This window comes from Monodon monoceros, unplaced genomic scaffold (genome assembly GCF_005190385.1).
Source record: "Monodon monoceros isolate NGI ecotype Baffin Bay Population unplaced genomic scaffold, NGI_Narwhal_1 Super_Scaffold_15, whole genome shotgun sequence".
In the NCBI taxonomy this organism is placed as follows: Eukaryota; Metazoa; Chordata; class Mammalia; order Artiodactyla; family Monodontidae; genus Monodon; species Monodon monoceros.
In genome coordinates, this window is record NW_021703771.1 from 6,171,638 (window position 1) to 6,187,737 (window position 16,100).

At 39.8% G+C, this 16,100-nt stretch overlaps 1 protein-coding gene across 1 annotated transcript in view; it reads right to left on the minus strand.

Annotated features, from left to right (window-relative positions):
• The window catches only part of LMBRD1 (LMBR1 domain containing 1), a 115,974-nt gene that overhangs the window by 34,384 nt on the left and 65,490 nt on the right, over positions 1–16,100 (minus strand). The window contains exon 9 of the mRNA XM_029223681.1: positions 13,732–13,884. Within this exon, the coding sequence (XP_029079514.1) occupies positions 13,732–13,884 (153 nt within the window). The remainder of the gene's footprint in view (positions 1–13,731; positions 13,885–16,100) is intronic.

The window sequence follows — 16,100 nt, forward strand, 5'->3', positions numbered from 1 at the left end:
ACACAATCTTCTTCTACCAGGTTTGAGCATGGCACTTGATGCCTAAGTGAACTGGAGACAATATCCTTACACTGAGGAAACATATTACTTCCCAGTAGCCTGTTGATAAGAAACAGCTTGTAGCATGAGGTAGTACAGCTGCCAACTACCAATGAGCAGTAGAGGAACATGACCCAGAGACAGCAGGAGAAATTAACATTCCCCTCCCCTGATCCCCATTTTGGGGGAGGAAAAGAAAAGAAAATCCTTAACTACTTTCCCACTCTGTTGAGATGCATGACCCAGAGTTAGACTGTTTAATCACAGCTACTTACAAAACAAAGAAAAAATATTAAAAAGATAAATGATTTATAAAGACCAAGGAAACTGTATATATTTATATATAAGAACTTAAGTTAGTACTTCCAGAATCATGTCAGTGGTGACCACCCTGGGCTGACCTAAATGCTACATATTCCACACTAGCTATAGTGTTAGTTTTAAAATAAAAATTAAGCCAAAGAGATGACATCAGTAAAGGTAACAGAATAAGAACCTCTGAAAATCCTTTCCCCCCTAAAAGCAATGAGAAAACTGGCATAAATGGTCAGAATCAACTTTTTTAACACTCTGGAAATTAACCAGAGGCATGCAACAATCTAGGAGCATTTATTCAGGAAAAACGGCTGAATCTCAGCAAGAGCACAGAGCACTGTGGCATTCCAACTTGCTCTAGTACCAATCCCTCCTCTCTCGTGCATGGTAGATGGCCTGTAAAAGCCATAAGCCTGGTAGCCACCTGTGAAAGCAGAAAGGGGCTGAAGTTCTCTCAGAGTCTCCTTCCCAGAGAACTGCCATGACTCGACCCGCCTGGTAATGCCATGGAAGATCCCATTTGCAAGACTGTGTTTGGCCTGAACTGCAGTTCACACAGTGCAAAAATTCCTTTTCTGCAGGAGTGTCTGTCAAAAAATTACAGGCAACCAATGAACTTCATGGCCACAAGAGCTAGTCAATGTCAGGCAAAAAAAATAAACTACCTAAAAAGATTAAAACGGAAACCTAGGGAATGAGATGTCCACAGGTGCTCTGAAAAGTTTCCACATATTCCTGGGAATGAAGAAGGCCCTGTGCATGCTCAGGAAAGACGGGAGTGGCCTAAATGTCCACTTGTGGTTGACCCTGAAGCTCTGTCTGCATGAGCAGGAAGTGCAGGAGAAGGCACCACTGCAGTGCCAGCCTGGGTGCTGAACTCATGCCTCCACTCACACACAGCCCCTCAGCAAAGACTGAGACTTACTGGTTCTAGGTGTTTAGAAAATCTTCGTCCAGTTATTAACTAAAGTAACCAAGCAGAAACTTGGGTGACTACACACAACAAAGAATACAGACTTTACAGAATAATTCACAAAAGTCACTAAACAAACAACAACAAAGAGTAATAACAGCAAATCCAGGGGAGACTCTGATCTCCAGAGTTACCACATTATATTATTTAAAACTTCCCAGGTTTTAACCAAAAAAAAAAAAAAAAAAAAAAATTAAAGAGACATGCAAAGCAGCAAGAAAGTATGACTAATAGAAGAAAAAAAATCAATAGGCACTGTCCTTGAGGAAGTCCTTGAGGACGCTGAACTTACTCGACAAAAACTTTAAAGCCACTATTTTAAATATGTTCAAGGAACTAAAGCATGTCTTAAGAACTAAAACAAATTATGAGAACAATTTCTCACCAAATACAGAATATCAACAAAGAAATGGAAATTATAAAAAAGGAAGTGAATTGAAATTCTCAAGATGAAAAATATAAAAACTGAAACAAAAAGCTCACTAGAAAACAAAGTGAAAAGTTCAGCAGATCTGATCAGTCAGGAGAAAAGAATCATTAAACTTGAAGATAAATTGATTGAGATGATCAAGTCTGAGGAACAGAATACAGCTCCTTAAGGTCATAGGACTGAGGTCTTCATCTCTTTGCTGGCTATCAGCTGGGAGCCTCTCAGTTCCTTGAGGGCATTCATTTCCTGCATTCCTTTTCACATCCCCTCCATCCTCAAATCAGTAATGGCAGCTCAAGTCTTACATTCTGAATGTCTCTTTCCTACACTTTACTTTAGCACATCTCTCTGACTCTAGCCATGGAAGTTCTCTGCTTTTATGGACTTGTGCTACTAGATTGGTCCCATCAAGAGAATCCAGGGTCAGCTCCATATTTTAAAGTCTATAACATTAATCACATCTGCAAAGTCCTTTTTGACATTTCGAGTATATTATACTCACAGGTTTCAGGGATTAGGGTGTGGACATCACTGGGGGAAGACAGAGGCATTCTGTCTATCACAAAAAATGATAGTGATTCTTTGTTGGATTTAATGGTTTTTGGCATGAATCCTACTTTGTCTAATAGCACAACCATTACCTGCTTTTTTATTGTTTCCATTTGCTCAGTATATCTTTCAATACACATTGTTAGCCTTTGTGAATCACTGTTTTAGGATATAGTTATATCCTGCTTTCTGAGGAAAATTAAAAATTTTTCTTTTAATAGTGAGTTAGGTCCATTCACATTTATTGATATGACTAACACGTTTCGCCTCAAAAATATCTTGTTGTTTGATAACTGTGTGTATATTTCCCGTGTTTCTTTCTCCAGTTAATGTGAATTCCTTGCTCTTTGCTTTTTAGTTCTTTCGTTAAGAGGGTTTATACTTTTGTTCTAGTGTACTTAAATTTTCAAGTGCCCTTAGCCCCCATTTCCTTATTCATTCCTTTACTAAACAAGTTATTAGTTTTTACGTGTCCAACCTATTGCCTATGCAGTAATCTATGAGAAATTCTTTTCTTTCTCTCCCTTCATTACATTATTTCTATTCAGCAGCACATGTTTCTGCCTTATTCTCTGCCCTAGCCCACACCTTCTCTCCACAGACCTACAATATTACATGTTCACCATTTTTCCCTTCGCTGATGTTTACGTTCTCACCTCTTAATTGGTCCAAGCTTGGCAACGAGTGGATTTCTCAAAAGAGCTCAGGGTACAGATTCCGTAACTGTTTTTCTAAAGGCTATTTTGACTAAATATAAATTCCTTGGTTCTGCCAACTACAAACTGGCACTTGCCACCTGCCTCTACAAGGACTAGGTCACAAACCGCTGCAGCTGCTGACCTTCAACCCCTGAAAGGAGCTCAGGGTGGAGATCAGGAGTGAGGCCCTCTGTGCTCTGGGAAAAAACGGCAGAACAGACCTTCATATAGTTAGATATTTTCAGGAGACAATATGATGAGCCCGATTCCTGCATCTGCTGGTATCTAGAAAAGCACTAACATCATCACTGGTGACGTCTGCTCCTCAGGACCAGCAGCCAGCCTCTGCCTCAACGTGTGCTTGACTGCACGTGCCCCCTTCACTGACATCGTATAGAATACCGCCCTTCCCCCCCAGCTCCTGCGAGCTGTTCCTCAGAGCTACCCTAGAGGCTGTCTCCCGGGCTATAGTCCGCATTTTGCCCCAAATAAAACTTAACTCACAACTCTCACGTTGTGTGTGTGTGTGTTTTTTTTCAGTTGACAGTTCATACATTTTCATTGAGTTTGTTTGTTTGTTTTTAATGTTCCTCCATTCGTGCCTTGCTTTGTACGTTTTGAAAAAAGTCTAACAATGTTGCCCTTGTGAGTTGATTTTTTTTTCTTAGAAATCCTGAGGATTTTTAATTTTACTAGGAAAATTGCACATAAACTTTCCCAGGTACAAAGTGTCTATTTCTTGTCTATTCATGAAATAGAATATATGGTGCTCCAAGGACAATGGTGCCTCAAGGACAAAGGACGACACTGCTTGAAAAAGTGTCAGTGTTACACCCCCTACTGGACTCTTACTCGCCCTCCCCCCCATGTTGCCATGGTTATGAAATTCCTGAGCCCACCTGGGTGACACCCACCTGGGCAACGGGACCTGTCCCAAATAAGGAAAGGCATCTGCCCTGCCCCACTCCCACCCTATAGAAGGAAGGTATATGTGCCTCGATCAATCAGTAAATGAAATTTTTACCTCAGACCATTCCTTTGTTTTCTGGCTATAAAAACTGATCAACAGCACATGTTCGGCTCGACTCTCCCAGACTACTAGGAATTTGGCCCGCTGTTCTGGCACGACCCTTCCCTCTAATAAATCCTGTCTTTACATTCTGCCTTGTGTCTGGAAATTCTTTTCCAACCAGCGTTCGGACCACAACAGAATATTCATGACACGTGGATTCAGGTCTATTTATTTTTCGGTGTTTTGCGGGAGATTATGCGTTTCAATATTCTGCTAATTTGTTTTGTTTTGCTACTGCATGGAAACAACTACACACAGGTAGTTTTTCTTTCTCTTTCATTTCAACACTCCTTTTCTGATCCTTTTTACTTCATCTTGTTTTCCTTCTCTTGGTTATCTTTCTGGCTTTCTTCAAAGCCTCCCCTTACTAAATTTTATTTGATTCTATTCTCCTTTGGACACCTTGGAATTTTGTTTTCATTTCTGAAATTAAGTGTATTTTCCCCTCTGAGTTCAACTCTCTTCATTTCTACCTGCTTTTTGGCCACTTCTGTTTTTGGTTTTTTAAATAGTGGTAAAATACAAATAACATAAACTTACCATCTTAACCATTTTTAAGTGTACAGTTTAGTTGTGTTAAATAGATTCACGCTGTTGTGCAACCAATCTCCAGAATTATTTTCATCTTGCAAAACTGAAACTCTGTACCCATTAAACAACAACTTCCCGTACCTCCTGCCCCCAACCCCTGGAGACCACCACTCTACTTCCTGTCTCTATGAATCTGACTGCTCTAGGCACCTCATATACAGTATTTGTCTTTTTGTGACTGGCTTATCTCACCTAATTCTGGGGGGTTTAAGATCAATCTTAGGCCCACCTCCGAATCTTCGCTTCTCTCTACCATGCAATTTTTCCCAGACTGTCTTTGCTTAACACAAAGTTTTGCAGTAAAAGCTGGAGAGAAAACTTGCTGGACTTGGGGATTTTTGTTGTTGTTTTTACTTATAAGTACGGTTGATTCTCGTTTGCAGATTTGGCATTTGCAAGCCCACTGCTCACTAAAATTTATTCATGAGCTTAAATCAATACATGTGGCTCTTGGCAGTCTTTTGCAGATACATGCAGAGAGGTAAAAATTCTAAGTCACCGGATGCTCAAGTTCCTAGCTGAGGCTGAACCAGGCCACACTCTGCTTTCTTGTCTCAGCTCTCACACTGTAAACAAGTACCCTGTAAGTGGTCTACTTAGTGCTACATTCTTTGCATTTTTTGTGCTTTTTGTTGGTAACTTTGTTGTTTAAAATGGCCCCCAAGCATAGTGCTGAAGTGCTGTTTGGTTCCTAAGACTAAGAAGGCTACAATTACTGAGAAAACACATGTGTTAGTTTTGTTCAGGCATGAGTTATACTGCTGTTGGTCCTAAGTTCAATGTTAATGAATCGACATTATGTCAGTTGTTCTTGAACACAAACACATAACAAACAAGGTTATGTATTGATCAGTCACTGATATCCAAGACCCAGTCCAAGCTTTTCTACGCACTTGAGGCTTACTGCTATGCCAGTGTAAAGATGGGATAGGTCATTTACCCTTACATGAACTTCAATATCCATACCATAATGTTACTGGTAAAGAGGAGCAGAATGCTCCACCCTACAATATGCCTCTTTGGCATAAGGATTATTTTAAGCCATTTTTAAGAAACAGCAGAAACAGAAGCTCTGAAAACTGACACTGACAGTTACCCTTTTTAAGAGATATTTACATTTATAAGGGAAATCTCCATTTGTAAAGGTGGAAGAGGGTGATGACCAACTCTTCAGAAACTCTTATCAATGCAGAAGGCAACTACTTAAAGCTCGTCCTGTAAACAAGTATCTAGAAGAATAAAAACTTAGGGAGAAATTTAAACAAGGAGGCAAATGACTGATATACTCTACTTACATACAGTACTGGCGGGGGGGGGCGCGGAATTTTGCCACCAGAAAATGTGTCCCTCTGGCATGAGAATTAATCTCAGCTGATTATTTTTAGGAAACAGAAGACTCAGAGTCTTTCTTATTACCACCACGCCCACCCCACCCTGCAGCTGCCTAAAGAATTTAGATAAAGGGCCTGTTCCCAGAATAGAGTTGTCACCAGACATGTCTGCAAGGAATAAGGGCCAGGCGTGGCAGGAACCTTGGCAGGGCCTGGAGCTCTGAGTCCACTCTGTTCCTTTGTCTCTCCTGGTCTAGCAAACACTTGTCTACAAAACATTGGCTTTTCCATCTCCATGTGAGTTTCCTTCCTCCCCTTTGAAGTCTCAAACCACTACCCCCAACATCCTCCTTTGTCTTTCGCTGAAGGCGGTATTTAAGGAGATGGTTTCGGCTGTTTTGGCGAGTTATTCAGTTCTCCTGGGTCTCTCCCATGTGTACATGTTATCAAACTTTTGTTTGAATTTCTCCTGTTCATCTGTCTCATGTCAATTTAATTCTTAGACCAGACAGAAGAACCCAGAAGGGAAGAAGAAAATTTCTTCCTCCCCTACAGCTGAAAACTATAAGACACTGCTGACAGAAATTAAAGGAGACATAAATAAATGGAAAGACATCCCATATTTACGGTTTGAAAGACTTAATACGTTAAAAATGACAATGCTACTGAAAATGATCTACAGATTCAATGCAATCCCTATGAAAATCACAATGATGTTCTTTGCAGAAACAAGAAAATCCATCATGAAATTCATGTGGAATTTCAAGGAACCCTGAATAGCCAAAACAATCTTGAAAAAGAAGAACAAAGTTACAGGACTCACACTCCCTTGTTTCAAAATTTACTACAAAGCCACAGCGATCAAAACAGTATGGTGGGCTTCCCTGGTGGCGCAGTGGTTAAGAATCCGCCTGTCAATGCAGGGGACACAGGTTTGAGCCCTGGTCCGGGAAGATCCCACATGCCACAGAGCAACTAAGCCTGTGTGCCACAACTCCTGAAGCCCACGCACCTAGAGCCCATGCTCTGCAACAAGAGAAGCCACCGCAACGAGAAGCCCTCGCACCGCAACTAAGAGTAGCCCCCGCTTGCTGCAACTAGAGGAAGCCCATGCGCAGCAACAAAGATCCAACGCAGCCAAAAATTAATAAATTTATATATATATATATATAAAAACAGTAAAAGACAGACATAAAGAATGAAAACAGACCCCTGTCCTTCACTATACATAAAAATTAACTCAAAATAGATCAAAGATCTAAATGTAAGAGCTAAAACTATTAAACTCTTAGGGGAAAAACCTTCATGGCATTGTATTTGGCAATTATTTTTTGTATATGACACAAAAAACATAGGTAACAAAAGCAAAAATGAACTGGACATCATCAAAATTAAAAAAACTTTGTGTATCAAAGGACATTATCAACAGAATGAAAAGACAAGCCAAGAACAGGAGAATATTTACAAATCATGTATCTGATAAGGAGTAGCATTCAGAATGACACTGAGCAAGGCCCTGTGGGTCACCAGGGAACAAAGCCTTTCTGTGCCCCCCATTTCTCTGATTATAGGAAATACGCTTCATTCAGCCTCCATGACCTTCCCAGACTTCCAATGGGCAGATTCAAGCAGTTGGTAATTAGGGAAGGGAGGGGATGGGAAACAAGGGAGAAACACACAGTCAAGAGAAACAATAGTGCAGCCTTGAGGCAAGGTCCTGGTGTCCCAATCAATGCATACTCACAAAGGTATCTTTGAGCTGCTCTGTAGAGACTGAAACCTCCTCCAGGTGGGAGAAGTTAATGATTAATGATGGTGTGCTGCCCACAAGCATGCAGACCCCAGACCAGTTGGAACCTGAAGGCTGATGATGCTGACTGGGCTTACCTCACGGCCAACCCATCAGAAGAATGCAAGCCCATCACTGCCTTGATCCTTATCACCTACCCGAAAGCAGGAGCCCTGACTATAAGACCTCTCCCTATTCCCCAGGGAGGGGAGCACTAGTGCTAGCCTGCTGTGTTCCCTCTTTGCCTGTCACAGAGGTAAAGCTACTCTTTCTCTTTCCTCCAAAACTCTGTCTCTGAATTTCTAGCCAGCACCAGAGCACAGAGGGCCAATATTTGGGGAACAAGAATATTAAAAACAAACAAACAAACCCAAATAAACATTTCTCCAAAGTAAAGATACAACGCCAACAATCAAGTGAAAAGATGCTCAATGTCACTAATCATTAAGGAAATGAAAATGAAAACCACAATGAGATATCACTTCACAACAATAAGGTTGGCTATTATCAAAACAAAGGAAAATAAGTGTTGACAATGATATGGATAAACTGGAACCCTGTGCCTTACTGGTGGGCATGTAAAATGGTGCAGCCACTGTGGAAAACAATTTGTAGGTTCTTCAAAAAGTTATAGCAGGACTGACACAAGATCTCTCAATTCCATTTCTAGGTATATACTCAAAAGAACTGAAAGCAGGGACTCAAACAGATACTTGTATACCAATTACCTTGGAAGCATTATTCACAATAGCCAAAAGTTGGAAATAACCCAAATGTCCACCAACAGATGGATGGATAAACAAAAAGATGAATGGAAAAACAAAATTGATATTATTCAGCCTTAAAAAGGAATGAAATTTTGATACATCAAAAATATGGATGGGGCTTCCCTGCTGGCGCAGTGGTTGAGAGTCCGCCTGCCGATGCAGGGGACGCAGGTTCGTGCCCCGGTCTGGGAAGATCCCACATGCCACGGAGCGGCTGGGCCCGTGAGCCATGGCCGCTGAGCCTGTGCGTCCGGAGCCTGTGCTCCGCAACAGGAGAGGCCACAACAGTGAGAGGCCCGCATACCGCAAAAAAAAAAAAAAAAATACGGATGATCTTTGAAGACATTATGTGAAGTCAAATAAGCCAGACACAAAAGGACATATAATTCACTTATATGAGGTAACTAGAATAGGAAAATTCAGAGAGACAGAAAAGAGAATAGAGGTCATCAGGGGATATAAGCTGGGCAGGGGTGAAACAGGAGGGAACGGGGCAGGGCACAACCTTTAAAAGAATGACAGAGCTGTTGGATATGACATAACCTGGTTAGAACCAACTAGGTTCAAGATGGCAGAAGTTTCAAGTTCCAGTGACACTGAGCCTCATTATACGCTCAACATAATACATTAGCTAAATGACATATCCACAGGTGCCATGATGTTTCTGAGGCTGACCAAAAAATGTCAACAAGTGGGTGGGGCCCAATTCCTGGAAATCTTCTCCAAGATAGTTGGAATAATCCCCCCACTCCTTTCCTTATGAACTACCCAGCCCATAAAAACTAACCATGCCATATTTCAGGGCCTCTCACCTTCTGAGATGGCCCACACTCTGTCTGTGGAGTGTGTTTCTCCCAGGGCCATCCTTGCCTTTTAAGATGGACTGCATTCTGTCTATGGACCGTGTTATCTCTCTAAATAAATGCACTTCTTACCTATCACTTTGTCTCTCACTGAATTCTTTCTGCGACAAGACATCAAGAACCTGAGCTTCATTAAGTCCTGAGACCAGGTATGTGATCTCACCTAAAAGACAGTGAGTTCAAGTCCCAGTCTGAGTCAGGTGGTTTCACGGGTATGGGGAGTGGAGGTGCAGAATGGAGAGTTATTGTTGAATGTTCTGTTTGGGACGATGAAAGGTTCTGGAAATGGAGAGTGGTGACAGTTGCACAAGACTGTGAATGTAAGTAATGCCACACCAACAAATAGTTTAAATGGTAAATTGTATGTTATGTATGTTTTACCACAATAAAAAAAAAGTCTGAAAAAAATACGTGATATAATTATGGACATGAATTTATAGATCTCTTTATAAATATAAGAGGTATAAATATACAATAATAGGTGTATATATAGTAAAATCTCAAGTTTTATTTAAAACCTAATGGATCTGTAGGTTACCCAGGCCAATTAGCTGTACACACTCGAAGAATGCCCATCTGTCAGGGGCAAGTTTAATCAAGTGTCTAGTGAAGATTAGACTGCATGCTTAGAAATGTGCTCGGTATTATATATAAATGCTCTTTTAAGGACCCATTAACTTATTCTAGTTAGATGCTTATTTTCATAAGTGCCTTCAACTCAAAACTAATTTTCTTCCTTGAGTTCCATGGCAGTATTCAAGAAGTTGAAAAATCTATATATAGAACTGTAACAATAGCAGCTGCAATTTTCTGAGCTGCTTACATCAAAAGGCACAGCATACAGTATTTCATTTAATCCCCATAACAAAAATAAGTACATAACTCCATTACATGAATGAGAAAGATGAGGTGTAGCAAGGTGAAGTAACAAGAATTTATATGGCTGGTGAGGAGTAGAGCAAGGACTCAGTACTACATGTATGTGACAGAAAAGCCATGCTCTGAACCCCTGTGCCTCTGACATGAGACACACATATGCTAGGCAATCATGAAGTGTGAAATCACAAGATCAGCTGCATCTCAGGGGGTGGGGTGGGGAGGGAGCTACTCTTATGAAAAATAATTATAACATTTTCTTATAAAAAATGGCAAATTGTGGTGTAATTTAATACACTTTATAATAAAGCAAACATGGATTATACACAGCACCAAACACTACCACCAAATTTTGAGACAGACATAACTTTAAAGAAATTCTGCACCAGGAGCTTCTCAGAGGTGTCAAACGACCTCCAGCATGGCTCAGCAGTGCAGAGCAGGGAGCGGCCCTGTCTGCCTGCTCCCACCGGGATGCTACTGCATGAGAAGCACAAACAGCACAGCTTCCCATTTTCTGAGTTACATCTGTGTAGTAAATCATTTTCATACTTCATGTGAGAAAAACTCATGTTAAAGCCTCAATTACATAACAGTAAGTTTGCATCCTCAGATTTTTCCATCAGGCATGACTACTACTAACTAATCCTAAGTGTTTCCTATTATTCCTAACTTAAAACCAGATAATAGAAAGATAGGTAAGAATTCCAATCAGTATTCGAGAATACTGATTTATTTATATAACAAAAGGAATAAATGGTAAGCTGACGGTACTGGAAGTTTTAGCCCATGCAATAAGGAGAAAAAAAATCAGAAATCTTATATTTGAAGGGAAGAAGTAAAACTGTCTTCTAGCACTGATATAATCATGTATATAAAAATTCCTTGGGAATCTATAATAAAGCTACTAGAACTAATAATTTAGCCAGGCTGCATGATACAAGGCCAATGTACAGAAATGAATTTCTACATACTAGCAACAAGTAATTGAGAATTGAAATTAAACAAAATAATGTGTAATATTATAAATGAAGATATAGATAAATTTATCAAAATACCTGCAAGACCTCTATACTGAGAACTACAAAACACTGCTGAGAGAAAATTACGATAACATAAATAAACAGAAAGATATCACGCTCATGGATTAGAAGAGTCAATATTAAGGTAACAATTCTCCCCAAATTCACCTACTGATTCAAAGTAATCCCAATAGAAATTCCACTGGGTGTTTTGCGGAGTTATAAGTCAATTCTAAATTTATATGGAAATGCAAAGGATCTAGCAGAGCCGAAATACTGAAAAAGGAAAACAAAACTGAAGAACTGACATGCTTGATTTCATGACTGATTATAAAGCTCTAGTAGTCAAGTTTTAACATAAGAACATGTAGATCAACGGAACAGAAGAGAGTCCACAAACAGAGCCACACATATATACAATCGATTTGACAAAAGTACCAAGGAAATTCAATGAGCAAAGGATAGTCTTGTCAAAAAAAAAAAAAAAAAAAAAGGTGCTGAAACAACTAGCTATCCATATGCAAAATAAAATAAACTTTGACCCCTAAGTCACATCATTCCACAAAATTAACTTAAAATGGACCACAAACCTAAAATATAAGAACTAAAACTATCATCTAGAAGAAACTCAGGAGAAAATGCTCTCTATAAAAACTTAAGAAACATCTCTTTGAATGACAGTGTTGAGACAACATAAAAGCGAGGCATAAACTAGGGGTCAACATTAAGAATACACAAATTTGACAAAGTACTTGATTCAGAATATACAAAGAAGTCTCATAACTCGCTCATAAAACAAAAACCTAACTTTCAAAGTGGCCAAAGATTTAAACAGGCCTTTGAGAAAAGATAAACAAATGGCCAATAAGAATACAAAAAGATGCCTAATATCATTAGTCACCAGGGAAATGCAAATCAAAACCGTGAGGTAAGGTCATACACCCATTAGAACAACTATCACAAACAGTTACAATATGAGTTGACAAGGATGTGAAGCAACTGGAAATCTCATGCTGCTGTGGGAATGCAGAATGGTGCAACCACTTTGAAAAATACTTCACTTATTATAAAGTGAAATGTATATTAAACATTAGATCCAGCAATTCTACTCCTAGGCATTTACTCAAGAAAAATGAATGAATGTGGAGATGTCTACACAAAGATTTGTACACAATGTTCACATCAGCATTAATCATAATAGCCTCAAACTGGAAACAACTCGAATCCCCACTAACAGGTGAGTGGATAAACAAATTGTGATACAGACACACTGGAATACTACTCAGCAAGAAAACAAAATGAACCACTGAAAAGAAATGCAGTAACATGCACGGTGTCTCAAAAGCACTGTGCTGAGCCAAAGAAGACAGACAAAAGCCTATATATGCCATGACTCCCCAGAACACATCAAAGTAAACCTCAATGACAGAAGGCCATCAGTGGGTGGCTGGAGTCTGAGCTCAGTGGCACAGGGGAAGACATAAAGTAGCTTTCTGTAGTGATGTAGATCTTCTATACCTACATGCCTACATTTGGCGAAATCAATCTGCACACTTAATAAAGTTGATTTGAAAGTCCCTCTAAACACAGGTACAGTGAAATGGCACAAAGCACTTTTGAAACAAGGCAGCTAATGTTAGTGACCAAGTTATAAATATTTATAAAGAAGCTATATAAACAATTTAGAATTAAGTTAAGGGGTGAGCAGGGTTTCTTCATACCTTTGGTGCTATGAAGACAATCACCTTGGCAAAAGGGACCGAGGTGAGTCTTAAGAAAGGTTTAAAAGTGCTACACAGTAGATCTAACTGATTATGGTATGTTTTTGAAGAAGTCTTTCAAAAGAGAAGCTTTTTAGGGTAAGCAGTCAGTGCATTTCCTCATTTCCTTTTGAATTGTAAGAGGAAGACCACAGTCTGAAGAATTCAAGGCTAGCTAATGATGGTTTAAAAAAAAAAGGGAAATTCATGGTTTTCCATCTTAAATAATACTTTTACACACTTTCAGAAACATGCCACCTCACAATGAAGCAAATTCTATTGAAATTTTCAATCTGAATATTGAAATCTGCCTATCTGAGAAAGGTCTAATATGGGTCCCAGATCTCCTACAGAAAAGTACAACCTTGTAAAACCAGGAGAATACCACATTACTTACCTATATTTTAATTTAAATCCTCCCAAACCTCTGTTATAATACTTACATGACACATGAGTAAATGAAGCTCAGAGAGGTTACGTACCTTGCCCAAACTACCAAATATCAGAGCTGTGATTTAAAACCAGATTATTTTAACTGCGAAACCCATGCTCTTAAGTTCCACGCTGCAATGCCTCAGAAGGAGAACTCAGCCTCTCTGACAGGTACTACAGAAACTTGGAAGAGTGACAGCATAATTTTGTAAAACCCCACTTACCTTCAGGGGACGCAGGGCACCACAGAATTTAGTCCACCAGCTATTTTCAATGAATTCTAAGTGCCTCTCTCTTTTCCTAAGTGTTCGTAACCTTTCTTCAAGTTGTTTTAAGGCGCGTTTATCCCTTGCTGGCAAAGGTCGACCATCTTTGCTCTGCAAATAACAGAACAAAATAAAACAGTTTTTTTTTTTTACCATTAAGGTCTTTATAAAGTACCCATCAGATTTAGCAGATCAGGCAACACAAACTTTTTTGGCTCGATTTGACTCCTTTGGCAAATTTACAAATTGGAAAAAAAAAAAAAAGAAAGAACCCAACAACTTCTATGTGACAATACACATCTCTGAACCCAGATCAGTGTCAGAATGCGATGTGAATGTGTGTACATTTAATGCTGAACATCCTCTTGATCCCCGTTTTCCAAATACCGTATATGGTAAAGTCATGTGGAGACAGATAAATATTTTTAAAAACATCCTTTTTATGAGGCACTTTATGTTCTTTGCTCAGTTATTCTCCTTCATCTCCAAATTCCTCATCCTATCCCTTGTCTTAACATATCTGGTCCTATGCTCTCCCTCCTTCTGGTCAAGCGACTGTGTTATAGTGTACCTGAGCTGAGGCTTCTCAGCCCCTGACTCAAACACCAGCAGAGTGATGCAGTACTCGTATGCGGTGTGCACAGGGTTTTGTAACAATCGCTAAGAGCCAGCGCTTTCTTATTCTCCATTTACATTTGCAAATGAGTCATGTTTTCTTCGGCTGGCCTATCTGACAGGTAATTCTCATCTATTTTCATATGATACTTACCGTAACCATGAGCAGTACCTTTCTGTGGCGTCCGAGTGACACTTTCCCACTTGAACTCCCCCCTGCCCATAAGTGTCTTCAACTCGGTACAGTAATAAACCACAATAACAAGACAATTGCTAAATACTAAAAAGATGAAATATAAATTTGTTTGCTTTTATTGAAGGACCAAGAAAATATTTACACGGGACAACATTTTTCTTTCTTTCTTTTTTTTTTTTAAGTTTTTGGCCAGGCCATGCGGCTTGTGGGATCTTAGTTTCCCAACCAGGGATTGAACCCCCAGGCCCTCAGCAGTGACAGAGCTGAGTCCTAACTACTGGACTGCCAGGGAATTCCCAGGACGTTTTTAAACTGTAAAAGCGTTAATAATTAGAGTGTTAAAATCCCTATCAAGGTTTCAATAGGATGCTGGGGAACACGCCAGCCAGTGCTCTGCAGCACAGCCCAGAGCAGCATCAATGTGGAATAAGGGACACACGCAGTGTTCATTATTTCTATGTATTTCTTGTCCGGGCAGACAAGCCCGGATACCCTTTCATAAGGGGATGTCAGGGTCACAGCGACCTCTCCACAAGAAGGCACTGCAATGCTCTGTTCCTGATCGTGTTGCTTCCCAAACGTCACATGCATAACAATCAACAGGACAGTCCATTCAACGCAGGTTTCTAGACCCTACCCCGAGAGAACATGATTTAGTTAGGTCCCGGGTGGGGCCCGGAGTTTGCATTTCTGCCAAATTCCCAGGAGATGCTGATGCGACTGGTCCAGAGACCATACTTTGCATACATGGGGCCATTATTATTATTTAACTATCTTCACTGCTTTAGGTACACTGGTTATTATCAAATTGTATCCCTTACAGAAGGGTATTTTCTGAAGACCAGAGGAATAAGACATCTCCCTCCAGAAGACAGATCCAGGCCACGATACTTCAAGCGTGTGGTACTTTATATCTTAACTACACAATTTTTCTCAAAACTGCCATTCTAATATCAAAAGGATACCAACGAGGTAGATTTATTTCACTGCTGGCGTTCCCTATTTCAGGAAAATAATTTTTTAGTAAGCTGATTTAAGGGTCCACTGAAAACGCACTCAAATTATCTGCCCATTTGCCGAAGCATCAGTGGGATGAATGGAGGCCCGCTCTGCTGTACCAACTGTCTAAACCAACGTAAGAAGAACTGTGGTCAGACAGACACGAGGAGAGACACCCAGCAGTCAACCAATTATTTCATTTGGAAAAAAAAAAAATGAAGTTACACAGCATATAAACAATATCCTTTGTTGGACAAACAGTAAAACGTGAAAGCTGCCCCTCCCACGGTCCCCAACGACCACCCCCTCTTCTGTGGTTATCGCTGTCACAGAGACCATGCATATCTATGTGTCTACATGTGTCCCTCTGTGTAAACATACTTATGGTTTTTGTTTTACATAATAGGTAACATTTCCTGTGCCTTATTCTCCTTAAATCTTCCAAATAAAACTCTGAGGTTGATAACAGCATTTTTTTTTTTTTTTTTTTTTTTTTTTTTTTTTTTTTTTTTTTTGT